Source organism: Pleurodeles waltl, chromosome 10 (assembly GCF_031143425.1).
Source record: "Pleurodeles waltl isolate 20211129_DDA chromosome 10, aPleWal1.hap1.20221129, whole genome shotgun sequence".
Taxonomy (NCBI): Eukaryota; Metazoa; Chordata; class Amphibia; order Caudata; family Salamandridae; genus Pleurodeles; species Pleurodeles waltl.
The window spans coordinates 490,140,715-490,157,397 of record NC_090449.1 but is presented as its reverse complement, the minus strand read 5'-3'; the positions used below and the strand labels follow the sequence as shown (position 1 = coordinate 490,157,397).

General features: G+C 45.2%; 1 protein-coding gene across 3 annotated transcripts in view; it reads left to right on the top strand.

Annotated features, from left to right (window-relative positions):
• The window catches only part of LOC138261645 (zinc finger protein 502-like), a 131,365-nt gene extending 114,967 nt beyond the window's left edge, over positions 1-16,398 (top strand). For all 3 annotated transcript variants that reach the window (XM_069210807.1, XM_069210808.1, XM_069210809.1), the window contains one exon: positions 14,718-16,398. In XM_069210807.1, coding sequence (XP_069066908.1) covers positions 14,718-15,907 — 1,190 coding nt within the window. In that variant the 3' untranslated portion in view covers positions 15,908-16,398. The remainder of the gene's footprint in view (positions 1-14,717) is intronic.
• Positions 16,399-16,683: the final 285 nt, after the last annotated feature.

Genomic DNA, 16,683 nt, shown 5'->3' with positions numbered 1-16,683 from the left:
GAAGCAAGAGCGCGGCAAACTTACAAAATAGAAATTTCCAACATATTACCGTCATTTGTTGACACAACAGCTAGACTAACTTTATAAACACAACAGGAGCATGAAAATTAGTGCAGGCTTCACGTCAATTGAAGATGACAATGTGGCGCAAACATATGTTTCATGTGTGTTCGGTGAGTGTGTAAGGAAACCGATCGTGGAAATCCCGAAAAAATTCTGAATTATTGTGTCCCTCCATTCTTTTCGGTTACAGGTCTGATCTGGATTTGGACACATACGTAACAAGTTCTAGCTGCACTCAGCTAACATCTTAGACTGATATTTGGAGTTTGTAGTGCCACATTTAAATTAGGGATGGCAGGCAAAAGGTATGCACATGCGTTCATATCTCTATGGTTAGTGCAACTCATCATAGCTGTGCCACATCAAATGAAGAAACTGATACAAATTGAGGGCTAACAACTGTCCCTGGCCCTCTGTACATTGTACCTGTGTGTCTGAAATTGGTCATAGTCACAATGGCTGGTTGACTGGTAATGCAGTCCTCACGGAAAGTGGCTTTGGATGTCTCTCATGGATACACATGATGAGAGGAATACACTCCATGATTTTGTCTGCTCACCAACGAAGGAGCATGTTTGCCACCACATGATAGTTAGGGCCACGGCATATGTGCAGATGTGTGTATCACTCACTGAAGTCCCTGGGTCTGTACATGTTTGCCGTGGTATGTAGGATGCAGTATCATCATGTTTGAGAAGCTTTACTTTCTGATTTAATCTTACCCATAGTATTTGTCTTTGGAATTGTTGGACAGTGCACAGACATTGAGCACATTTCTCCCTTCCATGCCTTACAGGTGGACCGGCACCCTACACTATTGGCGAGGTGGCTCGATTTGAGGACCCAGACATCTCCAGTGAGTGTTGATATTTCTGTTATGTGTTGTGTTTGTTGGTGATGTGTGATGGACTCCTGTGTGTTGGACACATAACAAGGTGTGATGCGCTGGGCAATCATTTGTTTTGTTCCATGAGCGGAATATCATTTTATCACCATCTTTGAGTTGGCCAATCCTTATCGTATTGTCATATATTGGTATTCTCGGTCAGTCCTGTAGGCACGCAATGTGAATAGGGATGAGTCATGTGGATAAAACTTGATTCAGAAAAAGTAGCAGTGGACCATATTAGTGAATTAGTCAGCCAGTCAGACCCAGATTCTCCCAGAATAGGGATGCCAAAGTCTTACCCGCAGACTTCTGCATCCCTATTCACTAATGAACATGTTTGACTGTATGTTAAACTTCCTAGGCTACGAGTATGTGGCACTTTAGTACAATGGCCTAGGTGTGCATGCAGCTCATGGCCAAAGCTGTTCTTGCATCTATCTGTTTGATGTAAGTCATGGCTTACTGGTAGTAAATGATGTTGACAATTGTCTGCATTTCCAAACATAAGTGTGGATGGGATTGTCCAAGGTTTGGCTGTATCCTAGTTAGACTTCCTCCTTACCTGTGGTGGGCTGCCCAAACCTATGTACAGCTGTCCAAAGCTTCCTGGGTGTCCTTGTTGTTTGAAAGTATTTGTTGCCTGCCCCCCTCCACCCCCCCAGGTACAGGCATAGGGTTGTGAAAAGTGTACCTACGATTGATGATCCAAGTTTAGTACACAGACATGTAAATCTGTAAGTGACTTGTCCAAACCTAGGATACCCACTCATGATTAGCAACTGCATTCTATCCTGGCTATTCCATTTACAACTCGCAGATGATGTGGACAAAGGTCTGCATTTCCAAAGATAAGTGTTGATGGGATTGTTCAAGGGTTGTCTGTCTCCTATTTGGAGTTCCTCCTTACCTGTGGTGTGCTGGCCAAACCCATGTCCAGCTTTCCAAAGCTTCCTGGGTGTTCTTGTTGTTAGAAATGATTAGTTGATTGTCTACCCCCCCCCCCTCAGAAACAGGTGTAGGGTTGTGAATAGTTTATTTAGGACTGATGATACAAGTTTGGTACACAGACATGTAAATCAGTAAATCACTTGTCCAAACCTAGTATACCCACTCATGATTAGCACATGCTTTCCATACTGGCAAGTCCATTTACAACTCGCAGATCTTGTGGCCCTAGATTGCCATCCAGTACAGAGACATTTGTTGGCCTGGCAGTGGTGGAGGATATGCAGCATGATTTTTAGCTGACAAATGGCAGAACTATGATGCCAAAATCATTCCAGTTGTTACCCATCTTGTAGGGTTTGGATGTGCTATTTGTGATAGGACATTTGTAGGCTGGCTTGCCATTTACTTCCTCAGGGACAATCAGTGATCTGTATGATGATATGGGCTGTTACAAGTACATTAGATGTATTGTCTGATTTACTTCTTGTGCCATTTCACACAATGCAGTACCTAATGTTTAGTTTTCTATTTGTCTTAACAGCTGCAAATATGACTCCCATCCAGGTTCGGGAGTTTCAACGCCGGGCAATGTGATACCGCCACATACTTGATGTAGAGTCTGGGTACCGCAACATGGCCAGAAGATATTGCCATGAACGAGCATCCGGAGCTTGGAGGGCATTTGCCACCCCCAGCAGCACCACCACTACCACCCTGTGGCACCAACAGCAGCTGGGACCTTTGCGGGACCATCAACTGCAACAGCTCCAGGACCAGTCACAGCACCACCTGCACGGTAGCCAACAGCCATTGCAACAACACAGGCCAATACTTCCTCGGCTGGCACCCAGACTATCCCTACTGCAGCCATTGACCCTGCAGCTTTTGCTGAGATGCAAAGGAACTTGGACCGTGTCCTACGTAAGATGACCAGACTGCAGCAGGAGGTGGCACAGGTCAACCGGCGGGTGCGTTCCATAAAAAAGACCCTGAGGGGGGGCCAACCTGTAGGTATATACACTGACATGATTCCCCTCCCTCCTCTTTCCTGGTTCTTACACTTTGTGGGTTTAGGGGGCTTAGTGTTAGGTTAGTATAGGCTGTTAGTTTAGTTAGTAGTAGTGGGTGGGGGTTTCAGAATATTTCTACAGTTTATAATTATGTGTGTTGGGCAATGTTGGGGTTTTTGTGTTTTTCAAAAAATAAAAATAAAACAAAATTAAAAAGAAAAAATTACAAAAAAATATATATTTGTTTAATATAGGATAGTATATGTTTAGGTTAGTATCTGTTGTCCTCCGTGTGTCCCGTCTTAAAAGGGGGGTGGGAGGTTGATGTTTAGATTGTTTCGTTAAATGTGATAAGTAAGTTTAGCTTAGGTTAGTTAGGGACAATTGTGGGTAATGTGTAGTTAGTGTAGATTAGGTTAGGTAAGGTGTTTACCCTAGTTTTAACTTCTGTTTTCACTGTTTAATACATATATAGGTAACCCTTTACGGTATGTGTCAAATGCTTGTAGATCAGGGCCTTGGCATGAGTGAACAGTGTCTCTTTTGTATTAGAATTTGTGTCCCATGCTGCAACCACATCCCAACTGAGCTGTTACATTGGCAGCTACCCCAAAGCTACTTAGCTAAAATTCGGCCATTCATTGCAACCACCAATCACGGTTACTATGGAACCCAAAGTGTGTTTATTTCATGATGTATGTTTTCAATGTCACATACTGTGCTTCCAGATTTAGTATTGGGGACACTGTGTTAAGTCTGCCTGTAGTCTGATGTCCAAGGAAATCCTTATAAGGTGAGGGGTAGTATGTTCTCTTGTAGTATAGTGTACATAACTCACATAGATCATTTGTTACACTGATCAGCATGGTTACTTATTTGGATGGAAACTCATACACATTCGTTCATGCAGTTAGGTGTGTGCTAGCATAAATTTGTGGCAAATGTCATATACGTTATTTTTGGCTTGAAGCAAACATTTGAAGGCACTATTTTCTGGCTTAGATATCCCTTGAGGAAGCGTTATTCTGTCCAACACAGCATTATGGTGTATAGTTTCTATTTTCCTCTGAAATAACCCTCAGGAAGGGCAGATGATGGTACAATCCAGGCCACTGTGCATAGTTATCAGTCCACGTTATTTCAGGGCAGTTGTATCGACAATCTATAATAATTGACAGGAGGCAAACTTCACTGATCTACCGCATGGTTGATGTGTCACATTACACAGAGACAAAGTGGTTGTGTAAGTGCTATTTATTTTAATAAGTGCTGTAGTGCTATATGTAAATTGTCCATGATTGTGAGTCCATTATTGTGACATCTTCCATTGTGATCCTACACAAGTGCAAAAGGACATGTCATTGGACATGCTGGGGTGAAGTGTCCGACAGTGAAGAGGGACAAGATTTGCCAATGAGTTAGTGAGAGACAATCACAGGGCAGGCTGACAAGATAAACAGTGTGTTGCAGAACAGTGCTTGAGTCCAGTTGTTGCAAGCCTGGTATGTTACAAAGCACAGGTCCTTGGTAGTAGGTGGCCATGTGGCAGGGACTAGTGCTACCGGGTACTCTTACGTGTGAAGGTGATCTGTTCCACGTCTTCAGCTTCTGCTGTGTGTGTAGTCTCCTCTGCCCTTGGTGGTGGTGGTTGTGAAGGGGCAACACACACCTCAGTGTTTGAAGATGTGGAGTCAGACATCCCAGTAGCTGCTAACTGTGGGGGTCTTAAGGGCAGTACTGCTGCAAGGAAGATCTGCTGGTTCTTAAGAATAGCAGCCACATCACGGTGGTAGGCAGCCAGGTCGGCCCTGAGGGGTTCAGTGTTGCATTCATGCACGCGTTGACAGGATTGCTCTTGTAGGTGTTGGGTCAACTGTATTAAGGCTGTGCTGATTTCCTTCAACCTTTTTTCTACTTCCTGAAAGATAGATGTTCTCCCTTGCATAGCTGCTGCCTGTTCTTCAGTTGACATCATGCACGGACGCACCCCATCTAGGCTGGCTGCCGGAGTTTGCATCCCCACCTGCACCCCCTTGGCCAGCTCCTGCTGTACTCCAACTACAGTTCTCTCAAAGCTGGTGCCAGTGTTGTCAGAGTCCTCAGCTGTGTTGGAGCTGGCAGATCGTACAATTGGTGTTGTGGGTGGGTCCTCTGTGATGGCTGCTAGTTCTGTACTCCTCCTTGTGACTGAAGGTGGGGTCTGGAGGGTTTCAAGGACCTCTTGGAGGGTCTGGTGGCTGATGTTTGTCAGCTCCTCATCCATGTCATCAGGGTAGTCCTAAACAGGCATATCCGCAGGAAATCCATCGTCCTCTGCAATGAAATACGGTACAATTAGTGTGTCTGTGTTGTGGCATTTGTAATGTGACATGCCTGCCTTGCGATTATTTTCCCATTGTGATCTTGGTTCCTGTTCATAGTTCCTGTCTTTCATATAGGCATTCTCCCCGGCCTATGCCCCACCTGCATGTCACATGTATTGTGGTCAGTTTGTGAACTTGTCGGCATCATATCCTCTAGGTGTTGGTTCTGGCCAAATGGTGATTTGCCACCTTCTTGTCCTACTCAACCCTCCGTCTACTTCCATTCTCATGGTGAGGCCTTTCACTGGCTGTGGGTGCTCTGATGGCACTAGCACCACACTTCACAATCTGGACCTGCCCTGTCTCTGATCTTTCACATCCACCTATATGTAGTAGAGATGTTGCATATCCTATGTATAGCATTGTTATGGCACAATATGGATGTCAGCATTGGTAATGTGTGCTGCTTATGTGGGGGAATGTGTGGTACATTGGATTGCCCTGATAGTCGTAGCAGTGTCCTATGTCCTCCTCTGACTGTGCAGGTGTATTTCAGTGACCAGTTACCTGTGTCCTCCCCCTCAATGCTGTTGTCTGAGCAGTATGACATTTGGGATGTTGCATTGTGACCCAGGCACAGGGTGGACCTTGACATATGCAGCATGGGTATGACATTAGTGCTGTGTACCTCCTAATGTTGATGACATTGGCTGATGTTTGTGGCAACTATGGACATTCACATTTGACAGGACTGGAACATTTGTCTTGATTTCAGGGGATTGTTAACGTTGTCATCCTGAATCCTCTAATTTAGGTGTTTTAGATCCATGGGGACGTTACTGCCATTAGCTACTTGACCTGCACACACAGCGGAGGTGGTAGTAGCAACTGTTACATTCGACTTGCAGGTATGGCCAGAGGTTGTTAATTGGGCCCTAGTTAATGTAGGGAGTATACTGGCTGACGTGTGACGGGCTGCCAGTTTTACGTTGTGCCCTGCCCTCCTGGCCTGGCTTTACCTTTGCAACATCCTTGGCATGGCAGCATACCCCCATGCAAAGGTTGTTGGTGTTGTGTAGTGGTGTGCCCCAAGTTTCCTCAGTACGGGCCATGCCCCCGTGCTGTGCCCCTCTACCCATGCCACTCCCTGAATATCATGACTTACATGCATTGGGTATGTCCACCCTCCTTGTTGCAGATTACATTAGTGCATTTTAATTCCCCATGCAACTTACCCTGCATGTGTCTTGTCTCCTGGTAGTCTGCGCTGTCCTGTCCTTGAATCCCTGTGACAATCTCCTCAGGGATGATGGCTGCCACCATCTCCTCCATGTGGTCCAGGGGCTCCTATGGTGCAGGACTCCCACCTCCAGTCTGCAGTGCTGCCTTCCTGGCCATCTTTTCCTTGGTGCCGCGCTTGCATTCATGAAAGCGTTTCTTGCACCCAATGACTGTTCTGCGTACGTCTGCCACACTGTTGATCTTGTCAACAATTTGTTGCCATATTGCCTCTCTCCTACTGATTGGCAACTTTGAGGTGACAAACAGATAGTGCTGGTGTTCAGTCACCTCTTTCACCAGAATTTCCTGCTCCTCTGCACTAAAGCGACACTTTCTTTTCTTCTTCTCGCTGTCCTGGGTCTTGGGTGGGTCCTCCTGGCTGGTTCCTGGTCTGTTGTCATCTTCCTGGGGTCTGTGCAAGCATCTGGGATCCATTTTGGCTCTCCTTTGCACATTTTGCTATGTTTGTGGCAGATTTTGACGCAATTGCATCAAAAAACACCGCATATCCGGTTTGCGGTGTCGTAAACCGGCTCACAGTCATTTCCGCTGCGTTAACGTCATTTTCTTTTACGACGTGACGCTGTGGTGTGCGTAAAAAAAAAAAAGACTCACACCTGGGGTTTGCGCCGCCGTGCGTCAAAGTATAAATTTGACACCCGCACGGTGCATTGAAATGCTGTTAGCCGGCGGTAATATGTTTGACGCAAAACTGCGTTGGCGCAGTTTTGCGTCAAAAAGTATAAATATGGCCCAAATTGTCTTTTCCTTCAGCGGAGTGAGCCAATAAATCAGGCTGCAGTTACACCTTGTTTGTCTGGAGCCTCCCCACCAAAAATCCAAGCAGAAGTTGTCGACAACTTAGAGGTCAAATTTGACAAAACATTGGCCCTCATTATGATCTCGGACAAGATCTGACAGCCGGGCGGCGGCACTCCCGCCACAGCCATCAGGAGATCCCCGCTGGGCTAGAATCCTGGTTTCCGCCCGCCGGCCCAACGGGGATCTCGGCCGCAGCACTGGAGCCGGCTCCAAATGGAGCTGGCGGTGTTGCGGCCGTGCGACGGGTGCAGTTGCACCCGTCGCGCATTTCACTATCTCCATAGCAGACAGTGAAAAGCTCCATGGGGCCGTGGCAGGGGGCCCCTGCACGGCCCATGCTAGTGGCATAGGCAGGGCAGGGGCCCCCAGGGGTCCTGCAACTCCCCATACCGCCAGCCTTTTCCTGGCAGTTCAAACCACCAGGAAAAGGCTGGCGGTAGGGGGACTCGTAATCCCCTGGGCATCGATGCTAGCAGCGCTGCCCTGGCGGATTAAAACGCCGCGGTCGTAATACTGGGGATTTCACCGCCAGCCTTCTGGTGGTGAAATCCACCACAACAACCCTGGTGGTCCAAGACCGCCAGGGTTGTAATGAGGGCCATTGTCTTTACGTACTTATATGAACTCAGTGGTAGGCTTGTGCTTCAGCACGCTGCACATGGCAAAGACATTTCTGCCCTTCCTCTTGGTCTCAATGAGGATTACTGTGATCTTGGCCTCAGTGATGTTCATGCTGGACTATGCTAATGCTTTATATGCACCCTTCTGCAGTACCTGGTGAGGAAACTATGACAGTATTGAATGCTGCTACCAAGCTTGCTCTCAGTCTCCCTAGAAGGGAGCATATCTCCTCACATTTATGAAGCTTACACTGGGTTCCTGTGAATAAGCCATTCTTTTTAAAGACTTACATCCTGATGCACAGAGCGCTCCATCAGGCTGGACCTAACTACCTGTCCACTAGGGTTTCCTATTACATCACTTCATGAAACATGTGATCTACCAATATCTTTCTGGCCATGAACCCTAGGATTCGCCTGGCTAAGGCAGGCGCCTTCTACCCAGACTACAGTGAGAGCTTTTATAGGAATCACCAGGTAGTATAAGAACTGTGTGACAAACCATAAAAGTAGAGTTGCCTTGTTAACTGCTATGATTTTCAAGAAGCAGTCCAAAAGGGTGATCTGGACTCTGGAGTGTGAAAAAGCATTTAAGGTACTGAAGAAGGGACTATGCAATGAACCTGTACTGAAAGTTCCTGGTCACAGTCAGCATTTCATTATATGATGGATACCTCTGGCAAGAGAGTGGGAGCCTGTGTTAGCTTTGCTGTATGCATGGCCTGACTGGGAACCCAAAGCAGCACTGGCAAATCAGGGGTATGGAATTTACTAAAGTATCTACTTGTCCATGGGGGGACAGCTTGCTTCATAAATCTACTTGTCCTGTAAACAAAATCTACTTGTCACTTTGATGCCATGTAATGCTGGAATTTATGGCAGCAATCTTGTTATATAAGAGCTCTGAAAATATCCTCTCTGATTATGCCAGGGCTAATACTATAGTAGGGCTGGAATACTAGCAGCTTCCTTATTTTGCCATTTTACATACTGGGGCTAGAGGTAGCAGTAAGCAATAGTTCAATGGTTGGAATACCCTTTTGAGTCTGTGCAAACCTAATAACATGCATATTTAAAGGGTTTTCCCTAGCTCTTCTCTAATAATTTCCCATACTGATAAATGTCCGAAATTTACTCCTGACAAGGATCAGAAGTAAAAGTTCTTCCAGGGTTGGTGGAAAAAGTGGTTAAAGGGAAAGTGAGCTTGTAAACGCTCAACAGATTTTCGCATGAGCAAATCTACACCTGCAAATTTGCTCTTACTAAAGTACAGTTCCAAAATATTTTCTAGGAGTATTATTTCCTGGTCTTCATCTCTAAATTCTTGTGAATTCATGAAAAACACAAATCTGTTCTAAAGTAAAGACATATACCATGGGTGCACTTTTGTGACTCTCTTTAAGAACCCCCCTAATTAGGTCTGGCGTTAACCAAGACCTTTTGTTTTATTAAAATTCTCTCTCTCTATCCTTCTATCAGCTTGCTTCACTGTGACTAATCCTACTTGCAGAACCCGCTCCTACTCAGTACCTGGATACCCTCATGAGTGACAAGTTCTGCGCTCTACAAATCCATGTTAAATTGCGTTACAATGATCTCAATCTGCTCTTTCACATATCAGCGCGCGCACTAGTTTTGTTCAGTGCCAAGAGCTACTGTGGCAATGTGTGCTTTTTAGGGCCAAAAATATTTTTGCTTTTTGCTAATATTTGTTACAATGGTGAGGGCCCAGCAGCTCCTACAATTATACAATTTTACAAAAGCCATGTCAAAACAAGAAGCACCTTGACAAAACCAAGACTGACCACCAATGTTGGATCCATTGGCTTGGCCAAAGCTTGTTTATATTCATGTTTCCCATAATCTAGTTGAAACTAGTTACATTCGCTTTCCACTATGAATATTTTTTGAAAATACTATCATGCATCAAGACATGTTGCTAAATGATGCTTCAAAGAAATGGTACCTAAACTTTTACAGTAATTCAGCAAAACTTTCTTTTTTCATAGTTGCATTTTTTATGAACATTTTATTTTGAAAGCAAAAAAAACCTCAGTCTTGCTTTCAAGCTTTTGCAAATATTTGCATTTAATCAAAGAACATTCTGGGAGCATTATACATCGCTTCATATTTTTTAACTTTGCAAACATGTACACATGTTTTTTTTACTGGAGCCACTGTCGGTAGTGAAGTTTGAGTTTACAACATATATTTAGAATGCTCACCCTAATATTAAACGTGTTCTATTAATGAAGCATAAATACAAGTTGAAAAGCATTAACATATAGACACAAATATTACCTCAGCTGCAGACAGTTCCTTTTTAACATGGTTCTATAAATTTTCAGACAAAGGGTTTGTGCTGCGGGGAGGGGGGGTTGGGCCTACTTGTCTCATGGACAAAGTAAACCTGAAAACATGTTGTCCTTAACCCCAAACAATGTGTCCTTGGCTTCGGGCTTGTGTGCAGGATAAATTTTATGAAGTCTCTGGGAAGTAAGGTATGTGCGATGAAGGTAATGGGACTGAGTTAGCTTAAATCCAGCGTCACTCGCTGTTTCCCAAACCTGTACAAACGCCCTTTGCCATTCCAATTCACTAAGGTGGGTTTCCAGATCTGGCTCCCATCTGTCCTGTATCCTTGTCATATCCACCCAACGGTCGGCCCTTAGTGCTTTGTATATTCAAGACGTTAGGCCTCTGGTTACTTCTGGATCTAGTACTGCGTGCAGTGTGTGGGTTCCTCCGGGATGCCAGGGCACACCTCTCTATTTATATGAGAAATGTTGTTATACTGTAAATGTTGCCCTGTGGGTAACTGAAAGATATCCTTTCTAAGCATCAGGAACTTACCGGTTTGGTACACGTCGTCTGCTGTTAAGCAGCCACCATCATACCATTTTGTGAGGTCCATTACCATCCGAGCCGGGACTGAAACTAGGCAGCCACTGTATGGGGAGTAACCTTGCATATGGAGCACATTTTAGTACAGCTACAACCGTTCTTTCCCATACCTCCTGGTGTACCAGGAAAATGGCTTTGCCAGGGACTGTCTTGCCTTTCATCATGTATGATCATCGACCCCTTCCCAGTCACCCAATCGGTCTTTCTCAGCGTTCAGTCCTTCCCCACTCCACTGCACAGCATATTACAAGATTCCTGCATAATAATACAACTCCAGATCTGGGACTCCTATCCCTCCTATCTCTGAGTCTGTTTTTAACACTTATTTCACTCTGCTCTATTTTTCCCCAGATATAAGGGATATCAAAAGTTGGTCAGGCTTCCTAAACGTGGTCTTGGGGATAAGGCACAGTGAATTCTGAAGCACACAGAGGCAACATGGGAGGAGAAACATTCTGCTCAAGGCCACCCTCCCCATTATGGAGAGAGGAAGTTTCTTCCAAAAGCCAATGGAGGCCTCCAGCTGTCGTATTGTGGCACCCATGTTTAAGTCGTAATGGGCAGTGTCTGAGCGAGCTGTCTGCATGCCCAGATATCTAAAATGCCCACACTCCCACCTAAGCTGTACCTGTGGGAGGTCTGCCAGAGGACTCTAAGGTTAGATAAAGTATCCACCAGAAAGAGCATTACTGAAGGCAAGTAACGTATTCTTCTGATGGATACTTCTAACCAAAGATTCCTCACCATGTGAATAGATACCAAAGCAGTGACTCCCAAGGTGGTGGTTCAGTGAAATATCTCAGACCAAAAAGTCCTGCAGGACGAATGAGAAAAATGCCCATCCAGACGGACCCAAATGTTAAGCCACTTATGCTTTGTGAACATGTGCAATGATGCCCTCATAGCAGCCTGACATATATCCAGGACAGACCCTCCGCATACCAACACAGCGGTAGCAGCTTTGGCTCTAGTAGCATTAACCCAGAGGCCTTCTGGAGGTTGCTCAATACAGAGGACTATTCTTTGTGATAAGGTCTGCTTAAGTACCACTTTTCCTTTCTTTGCTCCAGAGAACCCCACAAAGAGGTCATTATTCTTGTTACAAGTTATTTAAAAGCTCAGCGGTCTCTTGGGGTTCTAGCCATGGAGTCTTTCTTCCTTTTTCAAGGGAACAAAGAATGTCAGGAGAGCCGATAGCTTGTCCGACATGAAAAGATGTGACTCCCTTTTGCAGGAACACTGCTCGAGTCCTTAACACCAGTTTAGCTAGAAAAAAGATCGCTGTGGTATAGGGTGAGTTGACCGAGAGGGCCTGGAGCTCACTCATGCGACAGATGCATGAAATTGCATTCAGAAAAAACACTTGTAAGGTCTCTGGGCATAATGTTCATATGTGCATTGGCTCAAAAGGGGTGCACATCAAGAAAGTGAGAACCAAATTTAAGTTTGAGAGTTGCCTCTGCTGGTGGTAGCCTGCACCATCAAATTCTCAGGAGCTGGATGTTGCGTTTAAAAATGAGGGTCCCCCTGGAGCTTGTCTATGGAATCAGGTAACCAGTCAGTTGACCAGAGGGCCATAACATAGCTTTAGCCAAATGTCTATGAGTGTATGAATGAGGGCCTTTTCGAAAGGTAGAAAAGGTTGGGTTGGTGCCTAGCCAGGCTGAGGGACCTCAATAAGAGCATTCGTTTTTACCTCAATAGTAGGTGAAAGTCAAGGACTTCAGCAGCTTTCTGAATAACCCTCACAAAGGATGTGCTTTCTTCCGTTGCTGATCCAGGAGAGGAAACCAACTGTGGATCGGGGTGTGGTTTGTTGCCAGCCCACTGGTATCCTGTAGTTCCATGTATCGGTTATCCTCATCATCTTGTTGGGCAAACTCATCCCCATTACCTATTGAGACGAATTCCGCTCAGTCGATGCCACAATAGGTTGTGGATCCTGTGCCAGTGGCACTGGTACTGGTGTTGATGTCTAAACACTGGACCAGAAATCTGCACAGATACTGTTGCAGAAACAGAAAATAGTGCAAGGGACACAGATGGCACTGAGGACAGATCTGCGGCCTGTAACCCAACTAGAGCACTCAGTAGATTGTTGGGGCCTGAAGGCGTGCCAGAGGAACTAGGAAGCATGCCAAAGATGTGCAGCATACAAAAACAAATGATAGATGGAATGTGAAACCAATCAAACATTCATCCCCAGTCACAGATCTGGGTTTAATCCATCAATGTGTTTGCTCACCACGCCACCCCAGTTTGGACCCAGTCATATGCAAATTAGTCTTTACCCTGTTCTCCATGGGAACAGTCTCGCCTGAACTGCCAGGCCAGGTCCTCCCTGAACCAGAAACAAGCATCCTAGGACCGGTTTCAGGGTATCACCCTTTACCAGCCAGGCTAGCTTGAACCTAGTGGTATAGTGAGCCTGGGGCCCATGTCTGGACATACCCGGTGCACTTAGGGTAAAAAAAAAAAAAGCAAACAAAAACAAAAGATGTGCAGCACGGCCTCTCTAAAGGCTTTGACCTACTACAGTGTCATCAGTGGATGTGGGATGTATCCAGACCAGGGTCGGAATCGACTCCTCATGAGAACAGGAACAAGACTTATAGGGAAGGTGACACCCTCACACCTTTGGAGAATTAGAGTGGCAGGAAGCGTCCGAGTCCTGTTTGGCTTCTTGTGTTTCTTTTTAGACTTACCAGAAGCCTTCAGCTGCGAAGATCTCCTGCGGGAACAACTTTGGGAGCAAGAGCGGGTCTGCACTCTTGACTTGGAACATGCAGGGAGTGTGCGGTGTTTTGCGATTTAGAGTTTTGCTTCACATTCTCAGATGGCTTCAAGGTTTATCTTTGCGAAGTCATCGCAGGCTGTGGAGTTGTGCACCAAACAACTGATGAACACATTGTGGGTATTGGACACAGACATCTATAAAGGATGAAACCCTGTAGTCGTAGGGGATGACATGTTCCCTTGAACACTGGATAATTTTAAAGACGCAATCCTGTTCAAGAAATGAGGAAAAGGGGGCAGAGTTCTGGATTCACATCTGAAGGTGTGGAAAGAAAGGAACTGACGTCAGGCACGCTTGGGTGATGCTTATATGCAGCTCTGCTTGCCACTTGCTAAACGGAAAAAGGTTGGTGCGTAATTGCACTACTCCACCTACTGGCACACAGGGACACTGCTTTTTGAGTTTCCAAATCCAGTCTGATGCCTGGGGACATTCACAAGGTGAGGACTCTGCAGTTAGAAGCATCCATCAGAAAAAGAAGATGCACGTGAATTGTTTGGAGTGGGAAAATTGAACAAGATTGGACTGTAATTTAGGTGGTGAATTGCAGTGAAAATGAGCCAGGCTGTTCAAAAGAGGGGTGTTATGGTCCATGGCAGTTGCCTTTATGGGTCCACCTGGGGTCAGTACCTGAAAGTCGGGTGATGTTGTGTAAACAAAGCATTGAAAATAGAATTCCTTTACTCACAAAGAGCTGCAGCTTTCTTATGAGATTGGTGCAGCTCTTGTTGCTGCCGTTGGTAGCAGGCAGGGATGATATGGCCTTCTGTGAACTTTTGCTATTTAAGAATTCCTAATCTTGCTTTCATGTCGTTAGAATTCTTACATATCCACATCTTTTGCATTCTAATGGTTGTTGATGTTTCTGTTTGATTCAAATCAAATGGATTTCGTACAAAAATATACTGTACACGGAGAATACAAAATACAAATCTTTGTTTGTAGTCCGACATACAACCCATATTAAGAAGTTATGAAACGTCCATGATATCCAGGGAGCCAGTTATACTTGTTTTAGCTGAATCTTAATAATGGCAACTGCAGCACAATAACGCCCATGTTTCTCTTAAAATCCAACAGGTGAAAGCCGTTTGGAGATCCCTGTGAAGCAGGAGTGTCAACAAGAATTCGTAGAACCTCCAGAAACAATTCCCAGGCCAGCAAGCAGGAATCTCTTAAAGCATGACTTAAAGAAAGAAGGTCCACGTCTCTCTGAATGGCTGAAGAGGAAGTCACTGGTAAATGGCTGGGTTTCCGACACCAAAGGTGAAGTAGGAAACGTTATTACAGGGCGCAAGAAAAGCAGAGACTTTGGGTGCCATTGGTGTGTGGACTGTGGGAAAAGCTTTTGTAAGAAGTCAAAGCTGGTGCAGCATCGGAGGACCCACACTGGGGAGAAGCCTTACTCTTGCAACAGATGCGAGAAGCACTTCAGTCAAAGGTCGTCTCTTGTGCAGCATCAAAGAGTTCACACTGGAGAGAGGCCCTTCATGTGCCCAGGCTGCGAGAAGCGCTTCAGCCACAGCTCTGCCCTCACTAAGCATTACAGAACCCACACAGGAGAGAAACCATATACATGCACTCGATGCAATAAATCATTTGCTCTTGGTTCCACCCTCAAATTGCATCAGAGAAGTCACACTGGAGAGAGACCTTACGCCTGCCCAGTCTGTGGGAAAACCTTTAGAAACAACTCAAAAGTGAACAGGCACTTGAGAATTCATACTGGCGAGAGGCCACACAAATGTGCAGAATGTAACAAATGTTTCACCCAGAGATCTACGCTTGTTCAGCACCTGAGGACACATGCCACGGAGAGACCCTACAAGTGCAAGGAATGTGACAAAAGCTACTGTCAAAATTCGGACCTCACAAAACATCAGCGTATGCACACAGGGGAGCGACCGTATCAGTGCACTGAATGCGACCGTAGCTTTAGCCAGAGCTCAGCCTTTACCAAGCACCGGAGGACACACACTGGTGAGAGACCCTACAAGTGCACCAACTGCCCCAAGGCTTTCACACGGAGCTCGGCCCTAATCAAACATCACCGTTCCCACACGGGGGAGAGGCCTTTCAGATGCATAGACTGCAACAAGTACTTCCGTCATATGGAGACCTTAAAAGTTCACCGGCGTTCCCACGCCGGTGATCGACCATTTACTTGCACTGAATGTGAGAAATGTTTTGGGGATCGTACTTCCCTCCTCAGACACCTTCATATTCACTTGGGAGAAGCGCCTGTGCCATCTATTGTCCTGCCAATTTGAGTGTTGGCTTAGTGCAGCATGCACAGAGGCAATGGACAAGTTCAGATTGTACTTAATCCTAAAACATTTTTATATTTCTAACCATATCTATTGTAGTTTTAGGAACTTTTACAAAGATTGGGTGTCATCTTTTTAGCTTAGCTTTAAAAGGTACAGTAGGAATGTCTTGAGTATTGCATTAATATTAGAGTTTGACTATTGATTTGTGCATTTCTTAGCTCTGTCCTATTGCACGCTTGTTCTACATATCACAACAGCGATTTTAAGTCAATGGAGCATGGGTAAATACTGGTCTGGAATTGTGCAAACCCCATCACACTTAACATTCTTCGAGCATCAATTGTGCTCGTACAGAGCAGCATTTGTGATCCACTCACAAATTGCTTTCCACCGTCACACTTAACTTACCCACAATTATTTGTGTCCTACCTCCTCATTTTCGGACAGCCATATGGTGCAATTTTCACCGGAAAATATAAATATTAAAACAACATGGCTGTATTATTGCAATGGCATGATAAAGCTGCATGCAGGGGGTACGTCTGCAGTTTCCATTACAATCCCAGCATTACAATGAAAACTTCCACTGTGTAGTGAAGGATGCATAATACTTAAGGAAGCCCTACATTTAAATTATGCTTTAGCACAACCCGGAGTAGTGTCTGTATGTCTCTTGAATGCACACCACAAGTATGCACTTACAACAGACACACGGTACAGCTGAAGCTTCCTTAATTATTTTAGGCCCATATTTATACTTTTTGACGCAAACCAGC